The sequence below is a fragment of the Pseudophryne corroboree genome, chromosome 7 (genome assembly GCF_028390025.1).
Source record: "Pseudophryne corroboree isolate aPseCor3 chromosome 7, aPseCor3.hap2, whole genome shotgun sequence".
Classification (NCBI taxonomy): domain Eukaryota; kingdom Metazoa; phylum Chordata; class Amphibia; order Anura; family Myobatrachidae; genus Pseudophryne; species Pseudophryne corroboree.
In genome coordinates, this window is record NC_086450.1 from 13766702 (window position 1) to 13780816 (window position 14115).

Below are 14115 nucleotides of genomic sequence, written 5' to 3' on the forward strand. Positions count from 1 at the left end.
GCCAAATGGTGAGGTCCTCCCAATAGGCCATAAAGAGGTTGGCGTAGCTGGGAGCGAACTTGGTGCCCATGGCTGTGCCAACACGCGGCGGCGTGCTGGGAGCGAATTTGGTGCTCTGGCGCAGATATATTGATGATCTGCTTTTCTTTTGGAATGGTAGTAGAGAGGAACTTGATTCCTTTTGCACCACATTAAATACGAATGAATTTAACATCAAACTAACAACCAACATTAGTAATGAAGAGTTAATCTTTCTAGATCTGTGTATTTATATAAAAAATCAATCAATACAAACTAGATTATACAGAAAGCCTACTGACTCTAACAGTTATATTGGTATTAGCAGCCAACATCACATCAATTGGCTAGATAGTATACTATATAATCAATATATATGAGTAAAGCGAAATTGCACAGACTCTGAAGTATGTAACACTATATCTGCCGACATGACAAATCGCTTTTTACAAAAAGGCTACAGCTTAGAACATCTTACTAAAGCACAAGAAAAAGTCAACACTTTCGATAGGCAAGATCTTATTGGCAAAAAACAATCAACCAATAAAGATGACACCTATCAGTGGTCATTTGTTTGTGATTTTAATAGTCAACACAAGGAAATCGAAAAGGTCTTTAAAAGACACTGGAATGTGATTAAAAAAGATCCTGTCATTGGCCCCTGTTTACCAATAAAACCTGCATTTATCTATAGGAAATCGAAATCTTTGAAAGATAAACTGGTACACAGCTCCATTGAAAATAATAAAAGGAGCAGTATCCGCACCTTGGGTTTCCATCGATGCACCACATGCAATATGTGCAGAGCTACAAAAGGCACAAATAAATTAAAGGAATTTTCTGTGAATGGGACAAAATATGACATAAAGGAATTTATCACCTGTAATTCCAAAAACGTCATATATGCCATAGAATGCCAATGTTCCCTGCTATACATAGGGAAAACAACAAGATGTTTAAAAACAAGGCTAGGGGAACATCTGTACAACATAAAAAGGGGTTTGGAGACCCATGCCCTGTCTTCCCATTTTAAAAATGTACATGGGGCAAGCTATGTGGAATTAAATCTTTTTGGGGCATCCAATTAATTAACCCAACATGGCGAGACAAAGACATTGAGGTCCCCCTAGCTAAAGCTGAGATGCGCTGGATCTATAAACTTGGCTCCCTAATCCCCAATGGTCTCAATTCCGATTTTGAGCTCAAATGGTTTTTAGAATCTTGATTTTAGAATTTCTTCTATTTTTAATGCATGTATTTTTTGACTATATAGTCTTTTTACACATATTTATGTTTTATTTTGTTCCATGCTGCCTCTCCATAACCATATCCCCAATGATGTAAATATGGACTTTAAAATCTGTCCGAAAACGCGACCGCCTGCTGAAAACTAAAATACCGCGGTTTGGAACACAAACAGGAAGAACTAAGACGTCGGTGGAACGCATACGTCACTTCCGGTGACGTACTTCCGCAAGAGAAGCCTACACGCGTCAGGATCACGATCGTCCTCAGGTGGAGGAGATCAATTAAGAGGGTATTTAAAGACTTACAGAACAGGACAACCTTATGCTTCTGAGGAAGGTCCTCTGAGACCGAAAGCGCGCTTAAGCACAAGGTCCTGCCGTTCCGGAGCCCTGTCCAGGATACCATTTCAGCTGAATCTGTTTGGACTCTGGAATCCGGTATTAATCACCAATTGGTGATATATGCTTTTAAACTTTTATTCTTTGTAAGTGTGTTATTTGTAAAAATAAAATTGTTATATGGTTAGACATACTGCACCATATCTACATTATTTTAAGTCCCCAGCACATGTGCGGCTCTGGGCATTCTATGCCATCTAGTGGACGATTTCCAACATTACATTGAAGTTTCCATGGGAGCTGAGAAATAACATCGTCTGGTGGATGATATGCGAGTTTTATCCATACCTTTTGTGAGTTGAACAAATAAATAGTCCTTCCATTTACCATCAAAATTGGTTGCACTATGTTGTGTATGTCTCACTCTTTCAGACATGTGTCTTCCTTGAAATGAATTCATGACAACAAGTGTATAACTTTGTTACTGAAAAAAAGTAAGCTATTAAGAAGATTTATCCCTGTTTGGTGAAACTAGTAGCGCCGGTGTGTGGTCACGACATTGTGTGTTTGGTTCTTGTTTGGGGTCTTGGTGAAGGCTCATATGTACCACATAGGCTGCCACTATTAAGTTTTAGCGCAGATCAAACTACACCATTCTATTTTTGTTTGGAACCGCTCAATAGGTCGGCCGTCTTGAGGTGGGCGAGATTATTTAAATCATTTGTGTCCCGGGGTGGGGGTGGTCAGCAGACTGGCTCCATACAGCGGATAGGACCAGTGTACATCCATGGTACCTGTCACAGCAAGGCAGCCGGGGGAGAGATTGCAATCCTCTAGATCCTGTTGCTGCTAAGCCCTGCGCAGAGCTCCGTAGCTGTGGCCTCTTCATGTACGCAGCCATGCGTACCCAGCTCTCTGCTGTCTCCACCATCCCCCCCAGCCATTCTGTGCCTCAGGCTCACCGGGGCCAGCAGACCCGCCTCTAGCTTCCAGCTCTGCCGGCTGCACCACTTCCGCAAAGAAATGGAGCTGCGGCCATTGACCACCCACACTTGTGCCCCCCATCCCCCTGTGAATACACTGGCACTTGTGCCTCCCCCCTCACCACTCCTACACCTGTGTCTCCTCTCCCCCCTTGACTACACCTACACCTGTCCTCCCTCTCCCCCCGTGACTACACCCGCACTTGTGCCCCCTGTGCCCACACCTACACCTATGCCCCCTCTCTCCCCCATGACTACACCCGCACTTGTGCCCCCTGTGCCCACACCTACACCTATGCCCCCTCTCTCCCCCATGACTACACCCGCACTTGTGCCCCCTCTCCCCTGTGCCCACACCTACACCTGTGCCCCCTCTCTCCCCCATGATTACATCCGCACTTGTGCCCCCATCCCCCCATGCCCGCATCTTCTGTGCAGAGACTGTATCCGACCACTACGGTCTGGAGTTGGCATGCCATGGAGCTGGTGAGCTTGGACATCTTGCAGCACACAGCCAAGGGGGCGGGAACACTGCTGGGGGGATGTTGTAAATATCTTGAGCAGTAGGTGTCCAGTGGGAGCACGACGTGGGGGTGCAGGTGATTGTGATGCACGCAGCACGTGGCCCTGCCGGGATCAGTACGAGATCCCGGCGGTCGGGATCCCGGCGGTCAGGAGACCGATGCCGGGAGCCCGACAGCTGGAATCCCGGCGTCAGTCACAGCATACTGTATGTGCTCGCCATGCTTTGGGCCAGATGGCGACCAGGTGGTGGCGTGGACCACCACCCAAGAGGGGTAACCAGCCGGCAGTCAGCACTCAGACCGCCGGTATTTCAGCTGGTGTCGGGATTCCGGCGTTGGTATCCTGACCACTGGGATCCCGACAGGAGGTCAATTGACTGTCTCCCGGCCCTGCCACTGCTTTTGTATTTCAGCGTTTGTCAACCTCTATTCTCAAATGTGATTCTGTCCAGAGGGGATCCGGTCTGAAGATCGACAGTGTCTAGGTCAACAATGTTTAGGTCGACCACTATAGGTCGACAGTCACTAGGTCGACATGGATGGAAGGTCGACAGGGTTTCTAGGTCGACCTGTGCTAGGTCGACAGGTCTAAAGGTCGACATGAGTTTTTCACATATTTTTTCTTCTTTTGAATTTTTTCATACTTAACGATCCACGTGGACTACGATTGGAACGGTAAAGTGTGCAGAGCGAAGCGGTAGCGGAGTGAAGGCACCATGCCCGAACCTTGGTGAGCGAAGCGGTGCACTAATTTGGGATCCCGGTCACTCTACGAAGAAAACGACACAAAAATAAATAAATTCCTCATGTCGACCTTTTAGACCTGTCGACCTAGCACATGTCGACCTTTCATCCATGTCGACCTAGTGGCTGTCGACCTATAGTGGTCGACCTAAACATTGTCGACCTAGACACTGTCGATTTGATGAACCACACCCGTCCAGAGACGCCTGCAAATCTGCTGCTGTCATCACTTAAATTGTAGTGTGTGCTCTGTAGATCGGGTAGTGTGTTGAGCATACACACTGCCCAATCCGTCGGGGACTGACGTCATGAACTGGGCGGTCGTGTACACACGGCCGCCCAGTTCAGCTGTCAATTACCGCCGGCCGTCGCAGCATGTGTACGGGCGGCCGGCTGGTCACCCACACACACACACAGTGATGCGTCGGTAGATATATTGGCCGTCGGCTGTGCTGCAGGGTCGACGCGATATGTCTGTGAATGGTGGAGTTCACAGACATATCGCCCATACACATTGGCTGACGGACCCACCATATATAGGCCAGTTCATACTCACCTTTATGCTAATATTTCACCTCAAGATTTTTACAAATATTTACAATTGAGACATTGGCTACAGAAGTCATATCTCCCCCCCTTGAACTACTTGATTTCCCCCCTTTACTACTGTCCAAACGTAAATCCTCAGCACAGAGAGGTAATATCTCTTGGTGGTATCAGTAAAAGGACATCTGGGAAATTATCCTCTTAAGTTTATAAATGGAGAAAGATTTCTCAAAAAATTTTGACCGACGAGGATTGGGATGTCATCTTCCAGACTTCTTTTAGGATATCTAAATGTGTTCACCACTCAGAGATGTACTATAAACTGCTCCATGGGGCCTACTTCACTCCAGAGCGGCAACATAAAAGATGTCCTTCAGTCTCCCAGTTTTGTTGGAGGAACTGTGCCTCGATTGGAGATATATTCCACATTTTCTGGGCATACCCAGTAGTACAACCGCTCTGGAGGGAAGTACACTGCTCAAAATAATAAAGGGAACTCTTAAACAACACAATGTAACTCCAAGTCAATAACACTTCTGTGAAATCACACTGTACACTTAGGAAGCAACACTGATTGACAAACAATTTCACATGCTGTTGTGCAAATAGAATAGACAACAGGTGGAAATTATAGGCAATTACCAAGACACCCCCAATAAAGGAGTTGTTCTGCAGGTGGTGACCACAGACCACTTCTCAGCTCCTATGCTTTCTGGCTGATGTTTTGGTCACTTTTGAAAGCTGGCAGTGCTTTCACTCTAGTGGTAGCATTAGACAGAGTCTACAACCCACACAAGTGGCTCAGGTAGTGCAGCTCATCCAGGATGGCACATCAATGCGAGCTGTGGCAAGAAGGTTTGCTGTGTCTGTCAGCGTAGTGTCCAGAGCATGGAGGTGCTACCAGGAGACAGGCCAGTACATCAGGAGATGTGGAGGAGGCCAAAACCCAGCAGCAGGACCGCTACCTCCGCCTTTGTGCAAGGAGGAACAGGAGGAGCACTGCCAGAGCCCTGCAAAATGACCTCCAGCAAGCCACAAATGTGCATGTGTCTACTCAAACTATCAGAAACAGACTCCATGAGGGTGGTATGAGGGCCCGACGTCCACAGGTGGGGGTTGTGCTTACAGCCCAACACCGTGCAGGATGTTTGGCATTTGCCAGAGAACACCAAGATTGGAAAATTCACCACTGGCGCCCTGTGCTCTTCACAGATGAAAGCAGGTTCTCACTGAGCACATGTGACAGACGAGTCTGGAGACACCAAGGAGAACGTTCTGCTGCCTGCAACATCCTCCAGCATGACCGGTTTGGCAGTGGGTCAGTAATGGTGTGGGGTGGCATTTCTTTGGGGGGCCACACAGCCCTCCATGTGCTCACCAGAGGTAGCCTGACTGCCATTAGGTACCGAGATGAGATCCTCAGAACCCTTGTGAGACCATATGCTGGTGCGGTTGGCCCTGGGTTCCTCCTAATGCAAGACAATGCTAGACCTCATGTGGCTGGAGTGTGTCAGCAGTTCCTGCAAGACGAAGGCATTGATGCTATGGACTGGCCCACCCATTCCCCAGACCTGAATCCAATTGAGCACATCTGGGACATCATGTCTCGCTCCATCCACCAACGCCACGTTGCACCACAGACTGTCCAGGAGTTGGCGGATGCTTTAGTCCAGGTCTGGGAGGAGATCCCTCAGGAGACCATCCGCCACCTCATCAGGAGCATGCCCAGGCGTTGTAGGGAGGTCATACAGGCACGTGGAGGCCACACACACTACTGAGCCTCATTTTGACTTGTTTTAAGGACATTACATCAAAGTTGGATCAGCCTGTAGTGTGTTTTTCCACTTTAATTTTGAGTGTGACTCCAAATCCAGACCTCCATGGGTTAATAAATTTGATTTCCATTGATAATTGTTGTGTGATTTTGTTGTCAGCACATTCAACAATGTAAAGAACAAAGTATTTAATAAGAATATTTTATTCATTCAGATCTAAGATTTCTTATGATTGGTGAAGTATTAGGATTTGCTGTTCCTGCAGATCCATTGACAGCTTAGTTTCATTTCTTTCAGGTACCTATAGCCCTGAGGGATCAGGTACCTTATGGGACATATTTTGAGAGCAGTCAAGGCTTCCATTGCTCAATTGTGGAAATACCCCCTTACGCCTACTATCACTGTTATTATGAGTAAAGTTCATAGGCACTACTTATTTGAAATGGCGGAGACTAATTGTTCAACCCACTGTCTCCTCTTGTCATATGACATGGTTTAAGTGGGGAGAGTTCAGAGAACGAATGGGGCATTCCACTATTTACAGCGCACAATTCGATTTTAATGTCCTGAATTCCCCTGACTCGGATTCCTAAGACAATGGTGGTCATTCTGAGTTGTTCGCTCGCAAGCTGCTTTTAGCAGCTTTGCACACGCTAAGCCGACGCCTACTGGGAGTGAATCTTAGCTTATCAAATTTGCGAACGAAAGATTCGCAATATTGCGAAAAGACTTCTCTGTGCAGTTTCTGAGTAGCTCTTCCAGTGCGATCAGTTCAGTGCTTGTCGTTCCTGGTTTGACGTCACAAACACACCCAGCATTCGCCCAGACACTCCTCCGTTTCTCCAGCCACTCCCGCGTTTTTCCCAGAAACGGTAGCGTTTTTTCAAACACACCCATAAAACGGCCAGTTTCCGCCCAGAAACACCCACTTCCTGTCAATCACACTCCGATCTCCAGAACGAAGAAAAAATCTCGTAATGCCGTGAGTAAAATACCAATCTTCAAAGCAAATTTACTTGGCGCAGTCGCAGTGCGAACATTGCGCATGCGCAATTAGCGGAAAATCGCTGCGATGCGAAGAAAATTACTGAGCGAACAACTCGGAATGAGGGCCAATGTTTTTTGATTGCATTGATAGGTGTTATTTTCTTTACTCCTTCTGTGAGAATATAAGTAGGTTCTGTTTGTCCCTCCCCTCTTCATCTTCTCTCTCCTATGTCACCTAATATTTCTTTATTTTTCTTACTTATTCAAAGCTTGTTTATTTGATTGTATTTCCTATTCTGTGTAACATCAAAAACTCGATGAATATTATTGTTTAAAAAAATAAATGAATAGACTAGGTGAAATGCACATGATGAATTATACTGTATGAATACATTTATATTTGATGTTATTTCGTCTTTTAGGCCTCAAGCCAGCGCGCCTAGCGTGCCTAAGCACACGCAGTCCATGACCTTCACCGAGCGCTTCCAGGCTTTCTTCATGGCGCCAGTCGTCATCTTTCATCTCAATATCTTGTTGTACTTCGGCTTCCTCCTGCTCTTTGCGTATGTGCTAATGACCGATTTCCAGCCCGTGCCGTCCTGGAGGGAGCACGTGATCTATTTCTGGCTCTTTTCTCTGGTTTGTGAAGAAATAAGGCAGGTAGGAGCACAGGTAAACTAAATAGCACTAAGAACATAATGTATGACTATATAATGACATGTACAAATGTCATCCAGAATTGTATATCTTCTTATATTATAAATATATATAGCGATAGATTTACGGTTTGATGCAATGAATGACCAGTGATACTGTATACCCAGCTCGGTGTGCGAGCTCTGATGAATGTCTTCCATTGTCCATGACTGGGGTTTTGCAAAACCACCCTCAAGTGTTGTGGTTTAGGAGGTAATTCCAAATTGATCGCAGCAGGAATTTAGTTAGTAATTGGGCAAAACCATGTGCACTGCAGGGGGAAGGGGCAGATATAACATGTGCAGAGAGAGTTAGATTTGGGTGTGGTGAGTTCAATCTGCAATCTAATTTGCAGTGTAAAAATAAAGCAGCCAGTATTTACCCTGCACAGAAATAAAATAACCCACCCAAATCTAACTCTCTCTGCACATGTTACATCTGCCCCCCCTGCAGTGCACATGGTTTTGCCCAACTGCTAACTAAGGTGGTCATTCCGAGTTGTTCGCTCATTATTTTTCTTTCTTTTTTATTTTTACTCACGGCATTACAAGGTTTTTTCTTCGTTCTGGTGATCGTAATGTGATTGACAGGAAGTGGGTGTTTCTGGGCGGAAACTGGCCGTTTTATGGGTGTGTGCGAAAAAACGCTAGAGTTTCTGGGAAAAACGCGGGAGTGGCTGGAGAAACGGAGGAGTGTCTGGGCGAACGCTGGGTGTGTTTGTGACGTCAAACCAGGAACGACAAGCACTGAACTGATCGCAGATGCCGAGTAAGTCTGGAGCTACTCAGAAACTGCTAAGAAGTGTCTATTCGCAATTCTGCTAATCTTTCGTTCGCAATTTTGATAAGCTAAGATTCACTCCCAGGAGGCGGCGGCTTAGCGTGTGCAAAGCTGCTAAAAGCAGCTTGCGAGCGAACAACTCGGAATGAGGGCCCAAATTCCTGCTGCAATCAACTTGGAATTACCCCCTTAGATTCTAATTTCGGTTTGTTGTAAAATCGATAAAAAAACGATAAAAAAGAAATTAAAAATACTGCTAAAATTATGACATTTTTGCAATAAAAAACCTAAAATTTGCATTTAAAATTTGATTTCCGAACCGCTTGGCTCTCCTCGGGAGATCCGAACCTGGGGGGTCATTCAGATCTGATCGCTGGGCTGTGATTTTTGCTGTCCTGCGTTCAGATAGTCACCGCCTCCAAAGGGAGTGTAAATTTGCCGTGCAAGTGTGCGATCCCATGCATACGCCGAGCTGCTGAAAATCCACTTTGTGCCATCTCTGCGCAGCCCAGGACTTACTCCCACAGCGCGATCACATCAGGCTGGGCGGGGCCGGAGCTGAGGTCAGACAACCTCACTGAAAACGCTTGGGCACGCCTGCGTTTTTCCGGACACGGAAACGGTCAGTTACCACCCTGGCTTCCTCCCAGTAGCGGATCTTGCCACGGGCAAGCAGGACTTTTGCCCGGGGCGCCGCCTTCCGGAGGGCGCTGGCGCCATCCGGCGGGCGCCGCACCGTGGCAAGATCCGCCACTGCTGCCCGCTGTGTCCCCCGTCCGCCTCAAATGCCCGCTGCCCGCTGCCATCCCCTGTGAAGGGAACTAGACGCTATGCGTCTAGTTTCCCTTCGTGGAGAGTAACTTTGCTGAGCGGTGCGCGATGACGTCATCGCGCACCGCACAGCAAAGGTCCTCTCCACGAAGGGAACTAGACGCATAGCGTCTAGTTTCCCTTCGTGGAGAGGACCTTTTGCTGTGCGGTGCGCGATGACGTCATCGCGCATCGCTCAGCATTCAAGCGGTGCTAGAATGTACAGGGGGCGTAACTGACCACGCCCCCTGTATTAGGCCACGCCCCTTTCCTGCCCGGGGCGCTATGCACCCTTGAACCGGCCCTGCTTCCTCCTGTCAATCACCTTATGAACGCCCGTGCAAATTAGAATTTCGCACCATCCCATTAATGGGGGTCATTCTGACCCGATCGCACCCTGACGTTTATCGAAAGGTGCGATTGGGTCAGAACTGCATATTTGCCGGTGCCACAATGCGCCGGCGCATGCCAGATGGCCGAAGGCCGCCACTGCACTACGATTGCCTCTGCCTGATTGACAGGCAGAGGCGGTCACTGGGCGGGGGGGAGGAAACGGCGCCATTTCGTGGTCCGGACTGTGGGCCGGGGAGCGATGAGTAGCTCCCGGCCAGAACGCTAAAGCTGCGCTGGCCGGGAGCTACTCCTAAAGTGCAAAAGCATCGCCGCTGTGTGATGCTTTTGCACTTCTGCAGGAGGGGGCGGCACTGACGTGGGGCGGGATAGCCCTGTGCCGGCCGGGCGACCCCTGTATGTCTATGGTCATGATTGTAGCCCTGCAAAATTTTGCAGGGCTACGATCAACTCGGAATGACCCCCAATGCCCGTTGTTTTTATTTTTCGAGGTACGTGCGCATTGCGATGCATACGTATGCGCTGTTAATACCTGATCGCCCACTGTGTGAAAATGAACAGCAGCGATCAGATCAGAATGACCCCCCTGGTTTTGGTTCGGTTCGGATGCACAAAATTTCGTGTGGATTCGGATTTCCCAGAGAACCGAACCAGGGCCGTCTATTCGTATGGGCTCAATGGGCTCTTGCACAAGGGCCCCAGGAGAAAAAAGGGCCCTAGGCTGATAGCTGAGGGTCCCCTCTTTCCAGGGGTACCAGATTTTTGAAAATCGGCCATGGGGAACCAGTTATATCCGACTTCAAAGCAGTGGTCCCTATCCAAGCCTGTTAATTGTTCTTCCCAGTCAGATATTTTGGGTTCTGTCTGACTTATAGGCCCTACACACATGCCGATATTCTGAAAGATATGAACGATCTCGTTCATAAATGAACGAGAACTCGTTCATATCTTTCAGTGTGGAGACTCCAGCGATGAACGATCACTCCCCCCGTCACTACCCCCCCGCCGCCGGGTTGCTCGTCGGCCGTATCGGCCATCGGGCACCTCGGCGGCGCATCGCCGAGTGAGTAGGGCCCCTTAGAGTTTTTCTGAGGATATACTCCAAAATCTGGGACTCTCCCCTTTCAGTGGACGCTGGCAGCTTGTCTCTACTATGCCCAAAACCAGAGATATCAGCCTTCAAGCAGCTGGTCCATGGTCCAGCTCCACACGCCTAATATGCAGTTTTATATTTTTGTTGGTGGATTGCTCTGGCTCCTGAACTCTGATCCCCAAGTCCCCAGAACCTTCTGAAAGTTGGGACTCTCTAGTTTTTTTTTATCCCATTAAAGCTAAGAAATCTATTTCCAGGAACTGGAGATATCTGCAGTAAAGCAAGCTGCCCTGACCCCCGGAAAATGATGAATATTAAGCCCACTCCACTATCCACCCCTCCCCTGTGTAATAAACAGCCCCTACCACCCTGGAAGTCATGTACCAGGGCCCCGTCATTCAGCACAGTGTCCCATTTTACAGTTTAGGGTTCTCCTTCCCTCCCCATTTGTGCAGTAAAGGAATAATTAGCAGAAATTATTTCTCCAGGTCCTACATGCTGAGCGAAAGATAGAATACCCCCTACCACCCACAGGACATCAAAGCTGCCGCTGATAGCACCCCCCACCCCTACCGCTGATGGATGGGTAGGGGCCCCAGTGCATTGCTGTGCCCAGGGGCCTACACTGCTGTTAAGACAGCTCTGAACCGAACCACACATCCCTAGTAACCACCAGTTCCAAAGTACTTATTTGGTACCAAGCAAGAATGCTTACAGAAAACTGCTGCATTCTCACAGAATAGACCTTTGTTGTTCCATAATGCTGACTACAATTGTACCTAGAGGCACCTTTAGTAGCTGGCCAGACTAGCATTTTACTAAGTCCTAATTCTGTACTTCTGTGCCTCACGTGGATTGATCATACAGGTTATATCATACGACTACACAAGTGCCCGTTCTCCCATGTGTGGCTTACCTCCCAGTGTAACCTCTCTAGTGCGCCCAATATGGCTGCCTCATCTGGTACGCTTGTGGATAGGCTGAAAATACATGGACCCGATAGTTTTGTTTGTACCCTACTCTGAATGTTAGGATGCTGCAATCACCCCCATTTTGTGTCATCTCTTCTAGGGGTGGACTATTCCACCCTGGGTAATCCTACCCTGTGCGCCGAAGATGGCTGCCGCACCTGGTACCTTGTGAGGGTGGAATACACAGCCTATGGAAGTTATTACCCAAAATGCCTACACCAACCCTGCCCTCTGTGCATTCTAGGTTTTCATTTTTATGTCTGTGTGGCCTGTGTATTGCTGTATTAATCTTCTGTATTTTTGTTTTGATGTCTGTAAAGCGCCTTGAGTCCTGTTTGGAGAAAGAGCGCTATATAAATAAAATTATTATTATTATTATTATTATTATTACATAATGTTTTATTGAACCCTGGGTCATTTCATGGAAGGGGAAAGAAAGGTCTGCTAGACATACTGTACAAATATTAACTCTTGTTTGCTCCCATCATAAGTGCCCATTCTCCACAGTTTACTGACTTCATAAGCATCCTGGGAGGTTGGTATACATCACTGGACCCCCCTTCCAAATTTACAGTGTGAACCTGTAACGCCTTTTTCTGATCTTTCCTACGATGTAACATCAAACGTTTCTGTTTAATCATCCATTACCCACTTGATTTGATCTCGCCACCTCCTCCCAGCAGTAGTACAATATTAGGCACGTTCGTTGCTTGTATGTGTGTTTTGTCTTTGCAGTTGATCTATGACCCCGATGGCTTTGGGCTTCTGAAGCAAGCTTCACTGTACATCAATGACTTCTGGAATAAACTTGATGTCTGTGCCATTCTGATCTTCATCAGTGGTTTAGTTTGCAGGTTGTATTTAAATATTTATTTCATTAATTGTACGCCTAGCCCTAAGCCCATATGCTTCAGACACCATACCCCTAACCTGCCCATACATACATAGCATATCATGTCATACCGTATGCATGTGTACGTTGCTGGATGATGTAGGGAGGGAGTACACGTACAGCGTTACTTGTAACCACAAGCTGGGCCACATTCTTTATTCCCAGGTAGCTGCACCGTCTCATAGGGACGGCGGAACCAGCCTTTGTACCCTTATGCACGTGACGGGTAATGACAGCCGACTGGTTATCAGAATGAATCTGTGAATCTCTTTCCATCCCCTGCTTCCTCCATAGCTACAGTAGTGTCGGAGTCATTCACATTTTTAAATATCTGTTGCATTTCTGCTTATTCTGTTTCCTCCCCCTGATCTGCACAGCAATGATACGATTATTATATGACAATTATTATTATTATTATCCTTTATTTATATTGCGCCACAAGGGTTCCGCAGCGCCCAATTACAGAGTACATAAACAAATAATCAAACAGGAAAACAGCAACTTACAGTTGACGACAATATAGGACAAGTACAGGGTAAATAAACATAGCTACATATGCAGATGACACTGGAATAAGTATCAGGTGGCAGAAGACTGCTGGATTTGGCGCAGTTGAGGATTATTAAAGTAAGAAAAAGGATAAGCACATGAGGGAAGAGGGCCCTGCTCGTGAGAGCTTACATTCAAAAAGGAAGGGGTAGACAGGGGTGACACAGATGGGGTACATAGAGAGTGTAGAACAGAGGGTTAGGATGAGATTTGGCTGGGTTTGGTGAAGAAGTGGGTCTTGAGAGCCCGTTTGAAGTTCTGTAGAGAGGTGGAGAGTCTGAGGGGGAGAGGTAGGGAATTCAGGAGAAATGGAGCAGCATGTGAAAAATCTTGGAGGTAGGAGTGGGAGGAAGTAATCAGTAGGCAGGAGAATCGGCGTGCATTAGCAGAGCGAAGAGGACGGGTGGGAGTGTAAAGGGAGATAAGGTCAGAGATATAGATGGGAGAGGAGTGGGTGAGGGCTTTGTAAGTGAGTGTGAGAAGCTTGAAATGGATTCTGAAAGGGAAGGGAAGCCAGTGAAGGGCTTGTAGGAGAGGAGAGGTGGACGTAGTGCGTTTGGTGAGAAAGATGAGCCGGGCAGCAGCATTGAGGATAGATTGGAGTGGAGAGAGGTATGTGTCAGGAATGCCAGTCAGGAGGAGATTACAGTAATCCAGTCTGGAGATGACCAGTGAGTGGATAAGAGTCTTAGTAGCATCCTGGGTCAGAAAGGGTCTGATCCTGGAAATATTTTTTAGATGGAAACGGCAGGTTTGTGAGAGGTGCTGAATGTGTGGTGTGAAGGAGAGGGAGGAGTCAAGGATTACTCA

The 14115-nt window shown here is 47.3% G+C and overlaps 1 protein-coding gene across 1 annotated transcript in view; it reads left to right on the plus strand.

Annotated features, from left to right (window-relative positions):
• TRPM2 (transient receptor potential cation channel subfamily M member 2) overlaps positions 1–14115 on the plus strand; it is a 177652-nt gene that overhangs the window by 121819 nt on the left and 41718 nt on the right. The window contains 2 exon segments of the mRNA XM_063932704.1: positions 7607–7823; positions 12600–12718. Coding sequence (XP_063788774.1) covers positions 7607–7823; positions 12600–12718 — 336 coding nt within the window.